We start from the raw sequence: 19,600 nt of genomic DNA, 5'->3' as shown, positions 1-19,600 counted from the left end.
TTAAAGTACAAAATAATGGAGAACTGAGCAGAAGGGATGCTTATACCTGGTGGCTAGGGGGACCATCAGTGGAAGAACAGCTACCCTAGGGAACTGCGCTAAGCTCGGAGGAATAAGTGGAAAGTTAACAAGGCAGATAAGGTGGGGGAGCTATGGCCTTGGGAGCCATGGGTTTGGGTGAGATTATCCTGAAAGAATATCATATGATAAATTGTATGAAATTGTATAGCTTCAGTTAATTTGGTTTCTGTGAAGTAGAAAGAGAGAATGAGATATTTCAAGTGGGGCCAAGAAAGATCTGATTGTACATTAATTAGCTCATTTGGTATAAAGTGGGTTTCAAGAGCTTGAATTTTAACAAGAGATTATGCAAACTATTATATATAGGAAGGATTAATAAAACAAGGTCCTACTGTATAGCACAGGGAACTATATTCAATATCCTGTGATAAACCATAATGGAAAAGGATATGAAAAAGAATATGTGTAAAACTGAATCACTTTGCTGTACAGCAGAAATTATCACAACATTGTAAATCAACTATACTTCAATAAAATTTTTAAAAAATAAAAGCGAGAGAGATTGTGCGCACATCTGGGATGAAGGAAGTAACTGAAAAGGAATAAGTTATAGGTTATGTTTGGCTGTAACTGTAACTAAGTGAAGAATTCAGTAAAGAGTTAGAGGTTGAATGGAAATGTGGAAGAAAGGAGATATTCTATTTAAAAGGAGAAGGGTATTTATTCTGAGAAGAGGTTCATTTTTCTGGGTATTGATTTCTCAGAATGAGTTCAGAATGGAAATGTATCTAGTAAGATTTACTGGGAGATGAAGGAAGGAAGGAAGGAAGGAAGGAAGGAAGGAAGGGAGGGAGGGAGGGAGGGAGGAAGGAAAGAAGGAAGGAAAGTTGAAGGCTTTGCTTCTGGTAATTAAGAAAGATTGACTTATCAATTGGACTGGGAATCCACCATAGAGGAATATTATAGATGTTCTACAATTTATGAATAAATGCTCCCTCTATTTCCCTCCCCTAACCCCTGCAAAGTCCAAACATATGTGACTGTTTAAATTGAATCACATCTTCCCACTGAGTTACATAATTAGAAATAAAATGAAAATGTTTAGGCCTATTGTTGAAGAAACCTTTCACTTAGAATGCAGTACAACTTTTTAAGAGATATAATAAATAAAATAAATGCATTTCCTGTTAAAATATTAATACTCTTGTCTCATAAAAGAGTTAACTACAGCTCTTGTTGAAACATTGGGACAAAGCAATATATATTGTCTCTGGTTCTGGTATCTGGTTTGGCCTCTTCTTTTAGATAAGAAAACAGTACCTTTGTTGCTATCCCTGGCCAATAAATGAAAGGAGCATATTTTATCTTTGATTTTAAAGATGTATGTCCTTTAGCTCTGAAATTCCCAGGATTCTCTTCTGAAACTCCTATTCAATGAGGTATTTAATCAGAGATAGAGAATAATGATCCCTATGAATACAAATCTTATGGGGACGTTGTTCCACAGAGCTTATGGTAATAACTCTCTTATAGAAATGGCAATCTCTATTAATTCTGCTAATAGGCAATAAAGATATCATCTATATATGTACCTCAATTATTCACCAAAGCAGGTCTGCAATGCAGATTCTTTTATCTTAAAGCCAGTCCTGTCAGAGAGACAAAGGGATGACTGTTGGAGTTGATGTCACATTTCCTCAAACACGGTTATCAACCTCCTCGGCAGGAGAAGACGTGTTTGATGCTGTCCCAAGTTTGTTGGGGAGGAGCAAAGGAGTGTCAGTGGCACTGAGAGCAGACAGTGGGACCCAGGGATTGGAGCAAACCTCAAGTGTGTGAACATGGTAGGGGCTTAGCCTTGGGGCTCCACACGTGGTCCGGAGCCAGTAGCATCTGCATCTCCTGGGAGCAAGTGAGAAATGCAGAATCTCAGGCTCCACCTTGGATTGGCTGGCAGACTCTGCATTTCAACAGGTTACACAGGTAATTCATATGCACACTGAAGTGTGAGAGGCACTGTCTCCAGAACAAACAATTAATTGTGAGTTAATAACATATATGCTTATGCTTAGGACCCACAGGGCGGGAAGCATAAGCATATATGTTACTAACTCACAATTGCCTGTTCTGGAGACAGTGCCTCTCACATTTCAGTGTGCATGTGAGGACACATGTACCCCAGTGTTCATTGCAGCACTATTTACAATAGCCAGGACATGGAAGCAACCTAAATGTCCAATGATAGATGAATGGATAAAGAAGATGTGGTACATATATACAATGGAATATTACTCAGCCACAAAAAGGAACGAAATTAGGTAATTTGTAGAGATGTGGATGGACCTAGAGTCTATCATATAGAGTGAAGTAAGCCAGAAAGAGAAAAACAAATATTGTATATTAATGCATATATGTGGAATCTAGAAAAATGGTACAGATAAACCTATTTGTAGGGCAGGCATACAGATGTAGATGTAGAGAACAGACATGTGGACACAGGGAGGAAGGGGAGGGTGGGATGAATTGGGAGATTAGATTTGACATAAATACACTACCATGTGTAAAATAGATAGCTAGTGGAACCTGCTGTATAGCATAAGGAGCTCAGCTCGGTGCTCCATGATGGCCTAGATGGGCGGGATGGGGGGAGGTGGGAGGGAGGTCCAAGAGGGAGGGAATATAGGTATACATATAGCTGATTCACTTCACTGTACAGCAGAAACTAACACAGCATTGTAAAGCAATTTTACTCCAATAAAAAAATAAATAAAGGGCTTCCCTGGTGGCGCAGTGGTTGAGAGTCCGCCTGCCGATGCAGGGGACACAGGTTCGTGCCCCGGGAAGATCCCACATGCCGCGGAGCGGCTGGGCCTGTGAGCCATGGCCGCTGAGCCTGCACGTCCGGAGCCTGTGCTCCACAATGGGAGAGGCCACAACAGTGAGAGGCCCGCGTACAGCAAAAAAAATAAATAAATAAATAAATAAATAAATAAATAAATAAATAAATAAATAAATAAAATAAGAGGAGGAAGTTCGAAAAAAAAATAACACATATGCTTCTCCAAGGCTATTACATAATACTGATCCCCAATACTCAATGTAACAACCTGTCACATTCATTAAAAATAGTTTATTATGAGTTATGACGACAGCTGTCCAAGATGTCACTCACCGAAAAGCATCAAGGTTGTCAGAACGAAGTGGGGCTGGTGGGTGGGGGCAGGGCATCGAGGGAAAGGCCACGGTCAGGGGAGATACAGAGCAACTGAGCAAGGGGAGTGGTGGGCTCTCATAAACACCAGGGAGCTGGTAACATTTTGATGTAATAAACATTTAAGTGAAGGGAGAAGAGAAGGCAATGGGAAGTGTTGCTGGGGGTGCTTGTCGGAAGGAGACGGACATCTGGGCAAGGAGTACTGAGAGGGAATCTATCACTGCCGATCAATAGTTTGAAAGTTTTCAGTTCCAAATTGCTTTCCTTTAAGCCCTAGACATCTTAGGCAGTGTGGTAATTAGTCCTGGAGGTTAATATTTTGTTACATATATAGTTTATTCCCCCCCCCCAAAAAAACTAATTTTTTAAAAAACTGGCTTTGTTTAGATCCAATGGCCCTCTGCTGAGGCGTTCTCCCCCTCTCCTGCTAAACTGTCACGTACCAGCACTGGAAGAAGAGGCCTCTACGAGATTAGTTCCTCAACTTACCCTAAGTACTATTTCCATGACCGGGAAGAAGTCATTAAAGCCAACATTCAAAATCCCTTGCAAATCATCAAAATAGTACGTGAAAATGAGCACATTGGATTTCTTTATATGATCTCTGCAGTGCCAAGATCTTCCACTGAGTACGATAGATATAATCTGAAGTGAGTTCTCTTTTATGAAGCAATTTATTTAGCAGTAAAAATTACAAATAAGATTGCAAATGTTATCCATAATCAATTGCGTGTTAATGATTTATCTGATAAAATATAAGTTGGGTTATCAACTGTTATCCATAATCAATTGTGTGTTAATGATTTATCTGATAAAATATAAGTTGGGTTATCATTCAATGACAAATGAATCTTAATCACAACAATTTTATTTTTCCCATTTATCTTTACTTATAGACATTTTATAGACACTGCTGTGTTTCTATGTTTATATTATATTGATATAATTCCATTTATTTTTAATCAGTATTACAAACATATTTTTGATATTTTTTGATTACTGGGAAAAGAAGATGGCAATGTATAAAAAATAGATGATGCTTGATTTTTTTCACATGCCATTTCAGCTTTCCTTAATAGAGTAGAAATAAGGGTTTTTTCTAAGTAAAATGAGCTTGATAATTTAGGGTATTTATATAGATTAATAATACACACACACTCACATATACTCTATTGTTGCTAAACACACATTTGTTGTTGAAATAATTTGAAGAGTCACCCAAATGTGTCTGTGAATTGCTTTAAAATTCAGCACAACAAGTAACAGGACTTAAAGATGATGCTGACCTTCCTCTGGTTGTTTAGTTGGGTTGAATGCTACAGTTGTTGAGATGGTCTTTCCTTGAAGGTGGTTGTAGTTGAGCATTGCCACCAAATTCTTTGAGCTGCCTTCCCCAGTCTCTGCTGCATAGGAAGATAAAAGTTCTTTCTAGGAATTCTCCTCTCCCTTACTCAGCACTGTAGTTTTGATTGAGTCAGATAACACTGAAAACAACTCTCCTGCTGGGGAGAAGAAAAACATTTTAATTGAATTTTTAAATGATAGATTTATTGTAAACCTGAAAGAGCTTAACAGGAGTGAGAAACAATTTGTAGAAGGAAGAGAGATGCTTATGAAAATCATTCAACAAAATGTATTGAGCACGCAATCTATAGCATGACCATTTCTAGGTGCTAGAGCTTTGTTAGTGAACCATCCAGATCAAAATTGCTGCCCTCATGGAGCTTACATTTTAGCAGAGGGAGACAATAATTAATATGATACAGGAATAAATTATATATAATGCTAGAATATGCTAAGTGTTATACAAAATAACAGTGTAGAGCAAAGGGGATTGGGAGTTCTTGGAAAGAGGTTGTTAATAAATTGGGGAGGTCAGCGTGGGCCTCATTGAGAAGCTGGCATTTGGACAAAGACTTGAAGGAGAAGGAGTGAATTATGTGCTATGGGAAGAGGCGAGAAGAGCTTTCCAGACAGCAGCAAAGTGAATACAAATATCCCAAGGCAGGAACACACCTGGCATGTTGAAGAACCGAACAGCAGGCTGGTGTGACTACAGTAGAATGAAGGAGATGACAGACCATTGATGGCCCTGCCAGCTATTGTAAAAACATTAACTTTGGGCTTCCCTGGTGGCGCAGTGGTTGAGAGTCCGCCTGCCGATGCAGGGGACGTGGGTTCGTGTCCCGGACCGGGAGGATCCCACATGCCGCGGAGCGGCTGGGCCCGTGAGCCATGGCCCCTGAGCCTGCGTATCTGGAGCCTGTGCTCAGCAACGGGAGAGGCCAAAAACAAAAAAAAAAAAAAAAAAAAAAAAAAAAAACTTGCCAGTCAATTTAAAAAAAAAAAAAACAAAAAAAAAACATTAACTTTTACTCTGAGAAAAATGGAGAACCAAGGAAGAATTTCAAGTAGAGAAGTGCCGTGATCTGAATTACATTTTGAAAAGGACCTCTCTGATTGCTGTGTAGAGAATGGACTTTTGAGGAGCAAGTATTGAAACAGGAAGGCCAATTAGAAGGCTGTAATTATTCACGTAAGAGATAGACCAGGTGGTAATGGTGGAGGTGGGGAGAAGTGTGTCAAATTCTGGAAATAATTTGAAGGTTAAGCCAACAGGATTTTTTTTTTAAACTCAACTTTATTGAGATATAATTGACATAATGCTATGACCCATTTTAAGAGTAGTTTGACAAGCTTTGCCAAATGTATACATTCATGTAACCACTACCTCAATCAAGAACATTTCTGTCACCTGAAAAATTTCTCATACATACCCTCCACCATGACCACCCCTCCCTGACACCTCAAGCAACTACTAATGTAATTTCTGTCACAACATATTAGTTATGCTTTTTTAAAAAGAAGTTCACACAGAAGGAATCACAGCTGGTTTTTTGTGTCCAATTTCTCTAGCAAAATATTTTTGAGATCCATGTTGTTGCATGAATAAATTTCCTTTCCTTGCTGAGTAGTATTCCATTTTATGAATATACCATAAGTTGTTTAGTCATTCAACTGTTGAGGGCTTGTTTTTTTTCTTTTTTGTTTTGTTTTTTTTTATTGGAGTATAGTTGCTTTACAATGTTGTGCTAGCTCCTGCTGCACAGTGAAGCGAACCAGCCATATGTATACACATATCCCCTCCCTTTGGGATTTCCCTCCCATCCAGGTCACCACAGAGCACTGAGTAGACTTCCTCGTGCTATACAGCAGTTCCTCACTAGTTATCTATTTCATACCCAGCGGCATATATATGTTAATCCCAATCTCCCAATTCATCCCACTCCCCCATTCCTGCCCCTGTTGTCCACACATTTGTTCTCTACATCTATGTCTCTATTTCTGCTTTGCAAATAGGTTCCTCAGTACCGTTTTTCTAGATTCCACATATATGTGTTAATATATGATATTTGTTTTTCTCTTTCTGGCTTACTTCACTCTGTATGTCAGTCTCTAGGTCCGTCCATTTCTCTACAAATGACACAATTTGTACAAATATACCACATCTTCTTTATCCATTAATCTCTTGATGGACATTTAGCTTGCTTCCATGTCCTGGCTATTGTAAACAGGGCTGTAATGAACATTGGGGGCATGTGTCTTTGCATTATGGTTTCTCTGGGTATATGCCCAGTAGTGGGATTGCTGGGTCATATGGTAGTTCTATTTTTACTTTTTGAAGGAACGTCCATACTGTTCTCCATAGTGGCTGTATCAATTTACATTCCCACCAACAGTGCAAGAGGGTCCCTCTTCTTTACACCCTCTCCAGCATTTATTGTTTGTAGATCTTTTGATGATGGCCATTCTAACCAGTGTGAGGTGATAACTCATTGTAGTTTTGATCTGCATTTCTCTAATAATTAGTGATGTTGAGCATCTTTTCATGTATCTCTTGTCCATCTCTGTGTCTTCTTTGGAGAAATGGTTATTGAGATCTTCTGGCCATTTTTTGATTGGGTTGTTTGCTTTTTTGATATTGAGCTGCAGGAGCTGTTTGTATATTTTGTAGATTAATCCCTTGTCAATTGCTTCATTTGCAAATATTTTCTCCCATTCTGAGGGTTGTCTTTTCATCTGGCTTATAGTTTCCTTTGCTGTGCAAAAGCTTTTAAGTTTCATTAGGTCCCATTTGTTTATATTTGTTTTTATTTCCATTACCCTAGGAGGTGGTTCAAAAAAGATCTTGCTGTGATTTATGTAAAAGTGTGTTCTTCCTATGTTTTCCTCTAAGAGTTTTATAGTGTTCGGTCTTACATTTAGGTCTTTAATCCATTTTGAGTTTATTTTTGTGTATGTTGTTATGGAGTGTTCTAATTTCATTCTTTTACATGTAGCTGTCCAGTTTGCCCAGCACCATTTATTGAAGAGGCTGTCTTTTCTCCATTGTATATTCTTGCCTTCTTTGTCATAGATTAGGTGACCATAGGTGCATGGGTTTAGCTCTAGGCTTTCTATCCTGTTCATTGATCTGTATTTCTGTTTTTGTGCCAGTACCATACTGTCTTGATTACTGTAACTTTGTAGTATAGTCTGAAGTCAGTGAGCCTGATTCCTCAAGCTCTGTTTTTCTTTCTCAAGACTGCTTTGGCTCTTCAGGGTCTTTTGTGTTTCCATACAAATTGTAAAATATTTTGTTCTAATTCTGTGAAAAATGTAATTGGCAATTTGGTAGGGATTGCACTGAATCTGTAGATTGCTTTGGGTAGTATCATCACTTTCACAATATTGATTCTTCCAATCCAAGAACATGGCATATCTCTCCATCTGTCTGTGCCATCTTTGATTTCTTTCATCAGTATCGTATAGTTTTCTGAGTACAGGTCTTTTGCCTCCTTAGATAGGTTAATTCCTAGGTATTTTATTCTTTTTGTTGCAATGGTAAATGGGAGTATTTCCTTAATTTCTCTTTCAGATTTTTCATCATTAGTGTATAGGGATGCAGGAGATTTCTGTGCATTAATCTGGTATCCTGCTACTTTACCAAATTCATTGATTTGCTCTAGTAGATTTCTGGTGGCATCTTTAGGATTCTCTATGTGTAGTATCATGTCATCTGCAAACAGTGACAGTTTTACTTCTTCTTTTCCAATTTGTATTCCTTTTATTTCTTTTACTTCTTTGATTGACGTGGCTAGGACTTCCAAAACTATGTTGAATAATAATGGCGACAGTGGACACCCTTGTCTTGTTCCTGATCTTAGAGGAAATGCTTTCAGTTTTTCCCCATTGAGAATGATGTTCGCTGTGGGTTTGTCATATATGGCCAAATGTTGTATATATTGAGGTAGGTTCCCTCTATGCCCACTTCTGGAGAGTTTTTGTCATAAATGGGTGTTAAATTTTGTCAAAAGCTTTTTCTGCATCTATTGAGATGGTCATGTGCTTTTTATTCTTCAGTCTGTTGATGTGGTGTATCACACTGATTGATTTGCATATATTGAAGAATCCGTGCATCCCTGGGATTAATCCCACTTGATTGTGGTGTACGATCTTTTTCATGTGTTGTTGAATTCTGTTTGCTAGTATTTTATTGAGGATTTTTACATCTATGTTCATCAGTGATATTGGTCTCTAGTTTTCTTTTTTTGTACTATCTTAGTCTGGTTTTGGAATCATGGTAATGATGGCCTCATAGAACGAGCTTGGGAGTGTTCTTTCCTCTGCAATTTTTTGGAAGAGTTTGAGAAGGATAGGTGTTAGCTCTTATCTAAAGGTTTGAAAGAATTTGCCTGTGAAGCCATCTGGTCCTGGCCTTTTGTTTGCTGGAAGATTTTTAATAACGGTTTCAATTTCATTACTTGTGATTGGTCTGTTCATATTTTCTATTTCTTCCAGGTTCAGTCTTGGTAGGTTGTACCTTTCTAAGAGTTTGTCCATTTCTTCCAGATTGTCCATCTTATTGGCAAATAGTTCCTTGTAGTAATCTCTTATGATCCTTTGTATTTCATTTTTTAACATCTTTATTGGAGTATAATTGCTTTATAATGGTGTGTTAGTTTCAGCTTTATAACAAAGTGAATCAGTTATACATATACATATGTCCCCATATCTCTTCCCTCTTGCATCTCCCTCCCTCTCACCCTCCCTATCCCACCCTTCTAGGTGGTCACAGAGCACTGAACTGATCTCCCTGTGCTATGTGGCTGCTTCCCACTAGCTATCTATTTTATGTTTGGTAGTGTATATATGTCCATGCCACTTTCTCACTTTGTCCCAGCTTACCTTTCCCCCTCAGGGTATCCTCAAGTCCATTCTCTAGTAGGTCTGCATGTTTATTCCATCTTGCCCCTAGGTTCTTCTGACCATTTTTTTTCTTTTTTTTTTGTTTTGTTTAGATTACATATATACGTGTTAACATATGGTATTTTTTTTTTCTCTTTCTGACTTACTTCACTCTGTATGACAGACTTGAGGTCCATCCACCTCACTACAAATAACTCAGTTTTGTTCCTTTTATGGCTGAGTAATATTCCATTGTATATATGTGCCACATCTTCTTTATCCATTCATCTGTTCCCGGGAGGGGAGGTGTGGATAGTGACCTGTGCTTGCACACAGGCTTCTTGGTGGCATCAGCAGCAGCCTTAGCGTCTCATGCCCGTCTCTGGGGTTGGCGTTAATAGCCGCATCTCACGCCTGTCTCTGGAGCTCCTTTAAGCGGCGCTCTTAATTCCCTCTCCTTGCGCCCCAGGAAACAAAGAGGCAAGAAAAAGTCTCTTGTCTCTTAAGCAGCTCCAGACTTTTCCCTGGACTCCTTCCCGGCTAGCCGTGGTGCACTAGCCCCCTTCAGGCTGTGTTCACGCAGCCAACCCCATGCCTCTCCCTGGGATCCGACCGAAGCCCTAGCCTCAGCTCTCAGCCCCAGCCGTCCCGGCGGGTAAGCAGACAAGCCTCTGGGGCTGTTGAGTGCTGGTCGGCACCAATCCTCTGGGCGGGAATCTCTCCACTTTGCCCTTCATACCCCTGTTGCTGTGCTCTCCTCTGCGGCTCCAAAGCTTCCCCCCTCGACCACCTTCAGTCTCCACCCGCGAAGGGGCTTCCTATTGCATGGAAACCTTTCCTCCTTCACAGCTCTGTCCCACTGGTGCGGGTCCCATCCCTATTCTTTTGTCTCTGTTATTTCTTTTTTCTTTTGCCCTACCCAGGGACGTGGGGAGTTTCTTGCCTTTTGGGAGGTCTGAGGTCTTCTGCCAGCATTCAGTAGGTGTTCTGTAGGAGCTGTTCCACATGTAGATGTATTTCTGATGTATTTGTGGAGAGGAAGTTGATCTCTGCATCTTACTCTTCTGCCATCTTGAAACTCCTTCCATACAAAGCCATGTGGCAGGCGAAGTAATGGTCCCCCAAAGACACAGACATCCAAAACCCTGGTACTGCCTGGCTGCTGTGTGGCGATGGGGACCCGGAGCCGCTGGAGGGGCAAGGCAGTGGACTGAGGTGCACAGGGCGGCCTGGTGTCCTCAGGGTCAGAGCCAGGCCACCTGCACTGCCCATGCCACCCAGCACATCAGGGACTCCACCTGGGCTTGACAGGTGTCTACACCCTGGCTCCATGTCTGAGGCCCTGGCTTTACGTCTTATCCTTTGTATTTCTGTGGTATCAGTTATAACTTCTCCTTTTTCATTTCTAATTTTATTGATTTGAGCCCTCTCCCTTTTTTCTTGATGAGTCTAGCTAAAGGTTTATCAATTTTGTTTACCTTCTCAAAGAACCAGCTTTTAGTTTTATTAATCTTTGCTATTGTTTCCTTCATTTCCATTTCATTGATTTCTGCTCTGATCATCGTTATTTCTTTCCTTCTGCTAACTTTGGGTTTTGCTTGTTCTTCTTTCTCTAGTTGCTTTAGGTTCAAGTGTAGGTTGTTTATTTGTGATTTTTCTTGTTTCTTGAGGTAGGATTGTATTGCTATAAAATTCCCTCTTAGAACTGCTTTTGCTGCATCTGATTGGTTTTGGTTTGTCATGTTTTCATTGTCATTTTTCTCTAGGTTTTTTTGTATTTCTTCAGTGATCTCTTGGTTATTTAGCAGTATATTGTTTAGCCTCCATGTGTTTGTGTTTTTTAGTTTTTTTCCTGTAATTTATTTCTAATCTCATAGTGTTGTGGTCAGAAAAGATGCTTGATACAATTTCAGTTTTCTTCAATTTACCGAGGCTTGATTTGTGATGCAAAATGTGATCTATCCTGGAGAATGTTCCATGTGCACTTGAGAAGAAATTGTATTCTGCTGTTTTCAGATGGAATGTCCTATAAATATCAACTAGGTCTATCTGGTCTAATGTGTCATTTAAGGCTTGTGTTTCCTTATTAATTTTCTGTCTGGATGATCTATCCATTGGTGTAAGTGGAGTGTTAAATTCCCCCACTATTATTGTGTTAGTGTCAATTTCCCCTTTTATGGCTGTTAGCATTTGCCTTATGTATTGAGGTGCTCCTACGTTGGCTGCATAAATATTTACAATTGTTATATCTTCTTGGATTGATCCCTTGATCATTATGTAGTGTCCTTCCTTGTCTCTTGAAACAGTCTTTATTTTAAAGTCTATTTTGTCTGATATTAGTATTGCTACACCAGCTTTCTTTTGATTTCCATTTGCATGGAATATCTTTTTCCATCCCCTCACTTTCAGTCTGTATATGTCCCTAGGTCTGAAGTGGGTCTCTTGTAGACAGCATATATACAGGTCTTGTTGTTGTATCCATTCAGCGAGCCTCTGTCTTTTGGTTTTGAGCATTTAATCCATTTACATTTAAGGTGATTATTGATATGTATGTTACCGTTTTCTTAATTGTTTCTGGTTTGTTTTTGTAGTTCTTTATGTTCTCTTGTGTTTCCCTCCTAGAGAAGTTCCTTTAGCATTTGTTGAAAAGCTGGTCTGGTGGTGCTGAATTCTCTTAGCTTTTGCTTGCCTGTAAAGCTTTTAATTTCTCCATTGAACCTGAATGAGAGCCTTGCTGGATAGAGCAGTCTTGGTTGTAGGTTTTTCCCTTTTATCATTTTAAATATACCCTGCCACTCCCATCTGGCCTGCAGAGTTTCTGCTGAAAAATCAGCTGTTAACCTTATGGGGATTCCCATGTATGTTATTTGTTGCTTTTCCCTTGCTGCTTTTAATATTTTTTCTTTGTGTTTAATTTTTGTTTGTTTGATTAATAAGTGTCTCGGCATGTTTCTCCTTGGGTTTATCCTGCCTGGGACTCTCTGCACTTCCTGGACTTAGGTATTTCTTTCCTTTCCCATGTTAGGGAAGTTTTCAACTACAATCTCTTCAAGTATTTTCTCACACCCTTTCTCTTTCTCTTCTTCTTCTGGGACCCCTATAATTCAAATGTTGGTGTGTTTAATGTTGTCCCAGAGGTCTCTGAGATTGTCCTCATTTCTTTTCCTTCCTTTTTCTTTATTCTGCCCTGCAGCAGATATTTCTACCATTCTATCTTCCAGCTCATTTATCTCTTCTTCTGCCTCAGTTATTCTGCTATCGATTCCTTCTAGTGTATTTTTCACTTCAGTTTTTGTGTTGCTCATCACTGTTTGTTTGTTATTTCTTCTAGACCCTTGTTAAACATTTCTTGTATTTTCTTGATCTGTGTCTCCATTCTATTCCTGAGATCTTGGATCATCTTTACTCTCATTCCTCTGAATTCTTTTTCAGGTAGACTACCTATTTCCTCTTCATTTATTTGGTCTTGTGGATTTTTACTTTGTTTATTCATCTGCAACATATTTCTCTGTTATCTCATTTTGTTTCATTTACTGGGCTTGAGGTCTGCAGGCTACAGTTTCATAGCTCTTCTTGCTTCTGGTGTCTGGCCCCTGGTGGGTGAAGTTGGTCCAGGGGCTTGTGTAGGCTTCCTAGTGGGAGGGACTGGTGCTGCACTCTGGTGGGTGGAGCTGTGTCTTGTTCCTCTGATGAGCAGGGCCACATCAGGTGGTGTGTTTTGGGATGTTTGTGAGCTTAGTATGACTTTGGGGTGTCTGTAAGCTCAGTATGGGCTTAGGCAGCCTGTCTGCTGATGGGTGGGGTTGTGGGTTCCTGTCTTGCTAGTTGTTTGGAGTGAGGCTTCCAGCACTGGAGCCTGCAGGCAGTTGGGTGGAGTGGGTCTTGGTGTTAAGATGGAAACCTCCAGGAGAACTCTTGCCAATTAATATTCCCTGGGGCTGGGGATTCTCTGGTGGTACAATGTCCTGGACTTGGCGCTCCCACCCCAGAGGCTTAGGCCCAACCCCTGGCTGGGGAACCAAGACCTTGCAAGCCACCTGGTGTGGAGGAAAAGAAGAAAAAAAAAAAGAGAGGGGGGAAGAAAAAAACCAGACAAACAAAACCCAAGAAAAAAAGCAAAAACCCAAACAAACAGCAACAGCAACAATAAGAAAAGGAAAAGAAAACAAACAAATAAAACCCAAGACAAATGGTAAAAGCAAAACCAAACAAACCAGAAACAAAGCGAATAGAGAAACACACACAGAAAAATCAGTGGTGGGCTGTCCAGGCTCCCAGGAAGGTGTGGGCAGTGACCTGTGACCCTCAGGTGGCAGCAGTGGCAGCAGTAGCCCAACAGGATATTTTTATGGATTGTATACAAGAGAAGTGCCCAGGTTGACTTTAATGATCGCTTTGACTGAGCAAGGGAAAGGGGTGAGATGCTATTAAGTAAGACACAGAAGACTGGATGGAACAGATTCTTCAGGGAAAAATAGGAGTTTGGATTTGGACATACTAATCTGGGGATGGCAAAGACAGAAGAGAAGCAGGTGGTTGATGAAAAGAGAATTGGGGTCAAGAGTGGGGACTTTTCTTAAGATAAGAGAAATAGCTTGTTTTTTTTAAAGATAGGAGAATTAACATATAATGGAATTTAAAGCTATTTGATGTTAAAAATATTCCTTTAATAGTATTGTTATTCCACAACTACCTTACTACTTCTTTTTCTAGTTTTTTATAAGTTTTGAAGAAGAGGTTATGGATCTTTTAACGGTGACTCAGAAAAAAATGGTTAATTTGCTAATTTTTACAAACACTTCTTCATTAATGTGTGAAATGTTTTCATAGCTTCCTCTTATTTAAAAAATATCCAATAACCCAGACATCAAGGAGTGCCATTTGTGATATTAATTCCCCGTTATGAAAGGAGTCAGATTTTGCCAAACAAAATGGATTCTCATCTATTTACTAGCACAAGACAAAGTATTGAAGATGAGTATGGAAATGGTGCTTCTGTTTGATTCAGGAAATAATTGTCTTTCTAGACTAATCAACACTTCTACTAAGGGAAGTGAGTTGATGTTTTATACTTTTTTGGACTAGCACTAATGATGCTTGTTAGTAATATGCAACATCTCATTTAAGAAGATGTTGGAATCACAGTTTATTATTTTATCACATTTTAGGATGGAGGTTAAATTTTCCGCCCAGCCCCAACTCCAAATATTATAAATCTTATGAGTAAAGACAATTATTTGGATGACATATAGTTGGAAGCAGCTAAATTGGAAGTTAAAAGTAGTAAATACTGGATCAATGAGATAAGGACACATTATACCAAACTTCTTTTAAAAGTAATGTGATAAAATATAATGTCATCACATAATTTTTTAAGTGTAATAAAATACATTAAATGTGCAGTTCTACAATGTTTATCTCTACCGTGGTCCCTTTAAGTGAGAAAATAGTTACATTTACCAAGTTCATTCTAAAGAATAAATTCAGTGGTATGTGTTAGGCATAACAGTTTTGAAGTTTCTTCTTCAAGGAGATGTGTAAATATGTTGGAATATTACTCTGGTAAGCATACAACTGTACACTGCAGATTACCTTGTCCAGCAAGAAGGCATAATGGTGACTCTGGTCAGGTCTGGGGCAAATTAGAGGAAACTAGGTAAAAGATCAGGAACTAGAGAGGTCAGGAAGGGAATAGAGAACACAGATCAAGACAAAATAATTCTATTTTGTTAGGACTTTGACCTTGAACAAGAGTGATTGTAATTGAGGTGTAGCCATGAAGTATGGGGGATGGTTGTTGGTTAGAAAGTTTGGTTATATACCCACTTTGTGAGGGGACACCAAAGCAAATCATCACATTTTACATATCATAAAAGATGATGATTTACTTGTATTTACTACATTCCAGGCAAAGTGCATACATGAATATACATGTATCTATATACATATGTTTTTTAATTCTCACAATAATACTATAAGATAGATACATTTATTACCTCTGATTTACAGATAAGACACAAAATGGTTAAGTACCTTGCCCCAGGTTGTACAATAAATAAATGACAGTCTGGCTTCTGAATGTATGTTTTTAATTTCTCTGCTCTACTGCCCTGTCAAGATGAAACTTGGTGGTGTCCATGAGACCTCCATGAGACTGAGAGTTTACTTCAAAGAATGTCTTCACTACCCCGCCAAAAGTGGTGGAAGCCATGGAAACATTTTCTATCATTTCCAAATCTAGCACAATAATCTGCCTCTCATATAAGCCTATTGATTTTTCCAGAACAAATGCAAAATAATGCTTTCTTCCCAATAGAAAATTGATGAATAAAAGTGGAACTGAGATCCCAACTAGAAATCATTCAAAGTTGCACTCTCATAGTGAAAAAAAGGAAAAAAGATATGTCATACTATTACTGAGACACCTATAGAAAGATATGCTCAGAGAGGAAACAATAAGTTATAAGGTAAACACAGTTTATGTTATTTTAAAAAAAAGGTTAGAAATTAGGCAACATAATTAGAATTATCTCATATTGGATTTATGAACCACAATAATTTTCCTGTTCTTTTGCCTAAATATCTCATTAGTATGAAAATGTTATCAAATCAATCAGTGGTACCAAGCAAGCTATATCAACACTTTACTGAAAGATATCCACCCTCCCGGGTAAAGGGTTGGAACTTTTAAAGACATGTGCAAGAACAAAATATGAAACCAAATTCCATTTTTCGGTTAGCATCTGATCAAGAAGCTAAGAATGCAAGAATACACAATTAATATCTAATGTCAAAATGACTCACTATCGCAGAATTGCAGTTTTACCAGCCTGTGTGGAAATTATTTATTCTATTTGGAGCCAGAAAAGCAAAGGAAATCAATAATACCACTAGATCCACATGTTTCATAGCAGAGATGACCAAATCCAGGACGTTATTAAAGTTTTATTGCATATTGATGGATGTACAGATATTAATAACTGCTAGATAATAGCACTAGAATCCTTGAAGTGAAGTGTTTGGAAGAACTTTGTTCTGTGGGGCAAAAAAGCTACTGGGGTTGAAATATCAAAGGCAAGTGAGATATTATGGAAATACTTCTTGAAAATTTATTTTCCATGTAGAGTTTATTCTGATAATCCTGAGATTAAAATACATAATACAGTATTTTTTTCACAAAAGACTCCCATATGTAAATGTTTCTCTGCAGTTATGAATTCCAAATTAAATAATATCAAAATTGTAACTATAATATAATCCAAGCCACCACCTGACCTTCTGTTTTTAAGCTTTCTACAAAGATATGTGAGCAGAACACCATTATTTGTTGTTTCAGACTTAAATGCCTAAGTGATCCAAAGGAAGAATTTTGTCAAGAATTGGAAAATATTTTGCAAATGATTCAACTTTGTAGATTTAGTGAAGGATAGTTTTTGGTTTTACAGCTGGGTTACTTAACTGACATTTGAGTACCTGAATGAACTTAATAAAAAATATAAGAGCTGCCTGAAAATATATTAACACATACTGACAAAGATTTGGAATTCAAAGCAAAAATTCAACTTCAGAAAAGTGAAATTTAAAATGGCTCTCTCGTGATTTTTTAGTCATTGTTAAGAATTTAAATTTAAGGAAAAATTACTAAGTCAAACAGCGTAACATCTGTGTTTGAGAGAAAGTGTCACTATTGTTTCTAAGGTACTTGATATGGAAATGTTTGGGTTTTAAATCAATTTGTATTATCATAAGAAATTTCAACACCGCATTTATCAAAGCAAGAAAAGGAAAATCTGTTAGAATTAAAGAATGATGGTACCTCTGAAACATAATTTCAAAAGAACAAGTGATACAAATTCTAGTCAGTGGAAAAGGGAGTTTCCATTCATCAGAGACAGAGCAATAAATCAACATCTGCCATTTGCTGTCTCCCACGTCTATGAAGTGTATTCCTTAGCAGTGGTGACTTTAAGAATTTGAATAGACCATTCATCATGTCTTGATTAGAAATGCAGTAGCTGCTTCAAAAATTTATAGTCATAGCTGTGGTTGTTTATGAGCTAGACTTTATTTGGAAGTTTTATAAAATTCAGTATTGAATATTTCCCTGAATATTTTGCTTTATTTTTCTTATTATAATACAAAGAAATTATAATTAATGTCTTCACCAGTGTGCCTTATAAAATGTTATCACTGTACAAGTGTGTTGGAACATACAAAGTTTGGGAAGCATTGCTTCAGAGCGGGGGTCCCCAACACCCGGGCCGCAGACCAATACTGGACCAGTATTGGTCCATGGCCTGTTAGGAACCATGCCACACAGCAGGAGGTGCGTGGTGGGCAAGCGAGCGAAGCTTCATCTGCCACTCCCCATCACTGACATTACCTCCTGAACCATCCCCCACACACACACCGTCCGTGGAAAAATCGTCTTCCACGAAACCGGTCCCTGGTGCCAAAAAGGTTGGGGACCGTTGCTTTAGAGGATTGTAGAACACTTTTCTCCGCATGAGAATCTGGCCTTTGGTTAACTCTGAAGCTCTGTTCCCCTGGTAACCTAATACAAGTAGAATGTCAGTTGTTTCTAGGCAACATTGCTTATGATAAAAATGACCCCTGATTGGTAAATTATATCTGCATTGAGAGGAACTATAAATGAATTATAAATACCTGAAGGGGAGCCATTGCTTTGGACTTCCCATAGTGCAGCAGTTCTTTTTCTGGGCATGTCTCTGCAGGAACCCTAAAATGTATGCTTATAGTTATTACAAGAAATATTGGCTGCTCTTAAGCCAGGGTGATTTGCACACCCACCCAATATGGATCTCATGTCCTTGCATCTGAGTTGTCACCTGGGGAGAGGATAGCTCGGGGGTGGCTATTGAATTGTTGCAAGGGGTCCCATGGAAAAGCAAAGACTGATGCTGCCTGGAAGGCAAGAAGTAGATCCTGTTCTAGCCTTCTAGGTAGAGGGCTGCCAGATATAGTCTATGAAAGTCTAATGAGCATGACCATTTAGTTGAATTGAAGGAGACCCTCTGGTAGGGCAATAGGTAAATATTTCTTTTTCATACTCCTGAAAAAGGAGCCACTGTGATGTCTGACCATTCCCTCCCTAGTACATGAGGGACTTTTTTCCCATATTTATGGAACCTCTCATCTCACTATTGTTTTAATTGTGTATGTCAATATTTTGCTATTTCTTGTTTTGGTCACTGAAATATAAACTTGTTCATATTGGTAAGGAACCGTGGGTGCATCATAAGGCCATAGTGGGATACCAAGACTTTACAATGAAATGGATGAGTCCTGCAACTCAATATTACAAACACCAACTCTTAGTTTGTGCCAAATATTGTTCCAAATTCTTTATATAATTAATCTTCATAGCAACTCTACAAGGTGGGTAGTATTGATATATCCGTTTTACAAATGATGAAACTAAGGCAGAGTTGAGAAATTTGACAAAGTTCATATAGCTAGTGAATTGTGGGGCTGGGATTCAAACCCAAGTAGTTAAACTTCAGAACCCAAGCTCTCATGCATTATGCCTAATGTACTCATCCTCAGAATAACAACTACTACTGACATTTGTGTCACACATTCTGTGCCAGGCATTGTGCTGAGTGCTTTCTGTACATTAATCTTATTTCATCCTGAAAAAAAGCCCCAGTAAAAAGACATCCTGTATAGTTGAAAGATGAGGAAATTGAGGTACAGATATACTAAGGACTTTGCTATTTGATAGTGTTTTGCGATCTGCAGACAGGAAATTCAGAATAATGTCTGATGCTCCATCTTTCAATTCTATGATTTAATCTTCTGTGCAATTTCAATTTTAAAGTCATTAGAAATCAATGTACAACAGAGTCCTCCTAAATCCTGAGCATTTTTAGGGTCCGAGAAAAGCCAAGAAAGAGGACACAATGTCTCCTCTACCTAAGTGTTTCCCAGTGTGTATTTCCTGGATCATAAGACCTAAGTGATATTAACAGGTGGATAGTAAAAAAAACATGTTCTATGATCATGTAAATTTGAGAAACGTCAAGTTAAATCACTGGTTCTCAATCTGGAAGATTTTTTGCCCCCTGGGAGACATTTGGCAATGTCCAGATTTTTGGTTGTTACAACTGGAAAGAG

General features: G+C 38.6%; 1 protein-coding gene across 1 annotated transcript in view; it reads left to right on the top strand.

Moving 5' to 3' along the window:
* The window catches only part of DNAH6 (dynein axonemal heavy chain 6), a 302,264-nt gene that overhangs the window by 19,177 nt on the left and 263,487 nt on the right, over window positions 1-19,600 (top strand). Inside the window, 1 exon segment of the mRNA XM_007470601.1 lies at window positions 3,623-3,885. Coding sequence (XP_007470663.1) covers window positions 3,623-3,885 — 263 coding nt within the window.

Source organism: Lipotes vexillifer, unplaced genomic scaffold (assembly GCF_000442215.2).
Source record: "Lipotes vexillifer unplaced genomic scaffold, Lipotes_vexillifer_v1.1 scaffold1098, whole genome shotgun sequence".
Lineage (NCBI taxonomy): Eukaryota > Metazoa > Chordata > Mammalia > Artiodactyla > Lipotidae > Lipotes > Lipotes vexillifer.
This window is presented reverse-complemented; position numbering and strand designations above follow the sequence as displayed.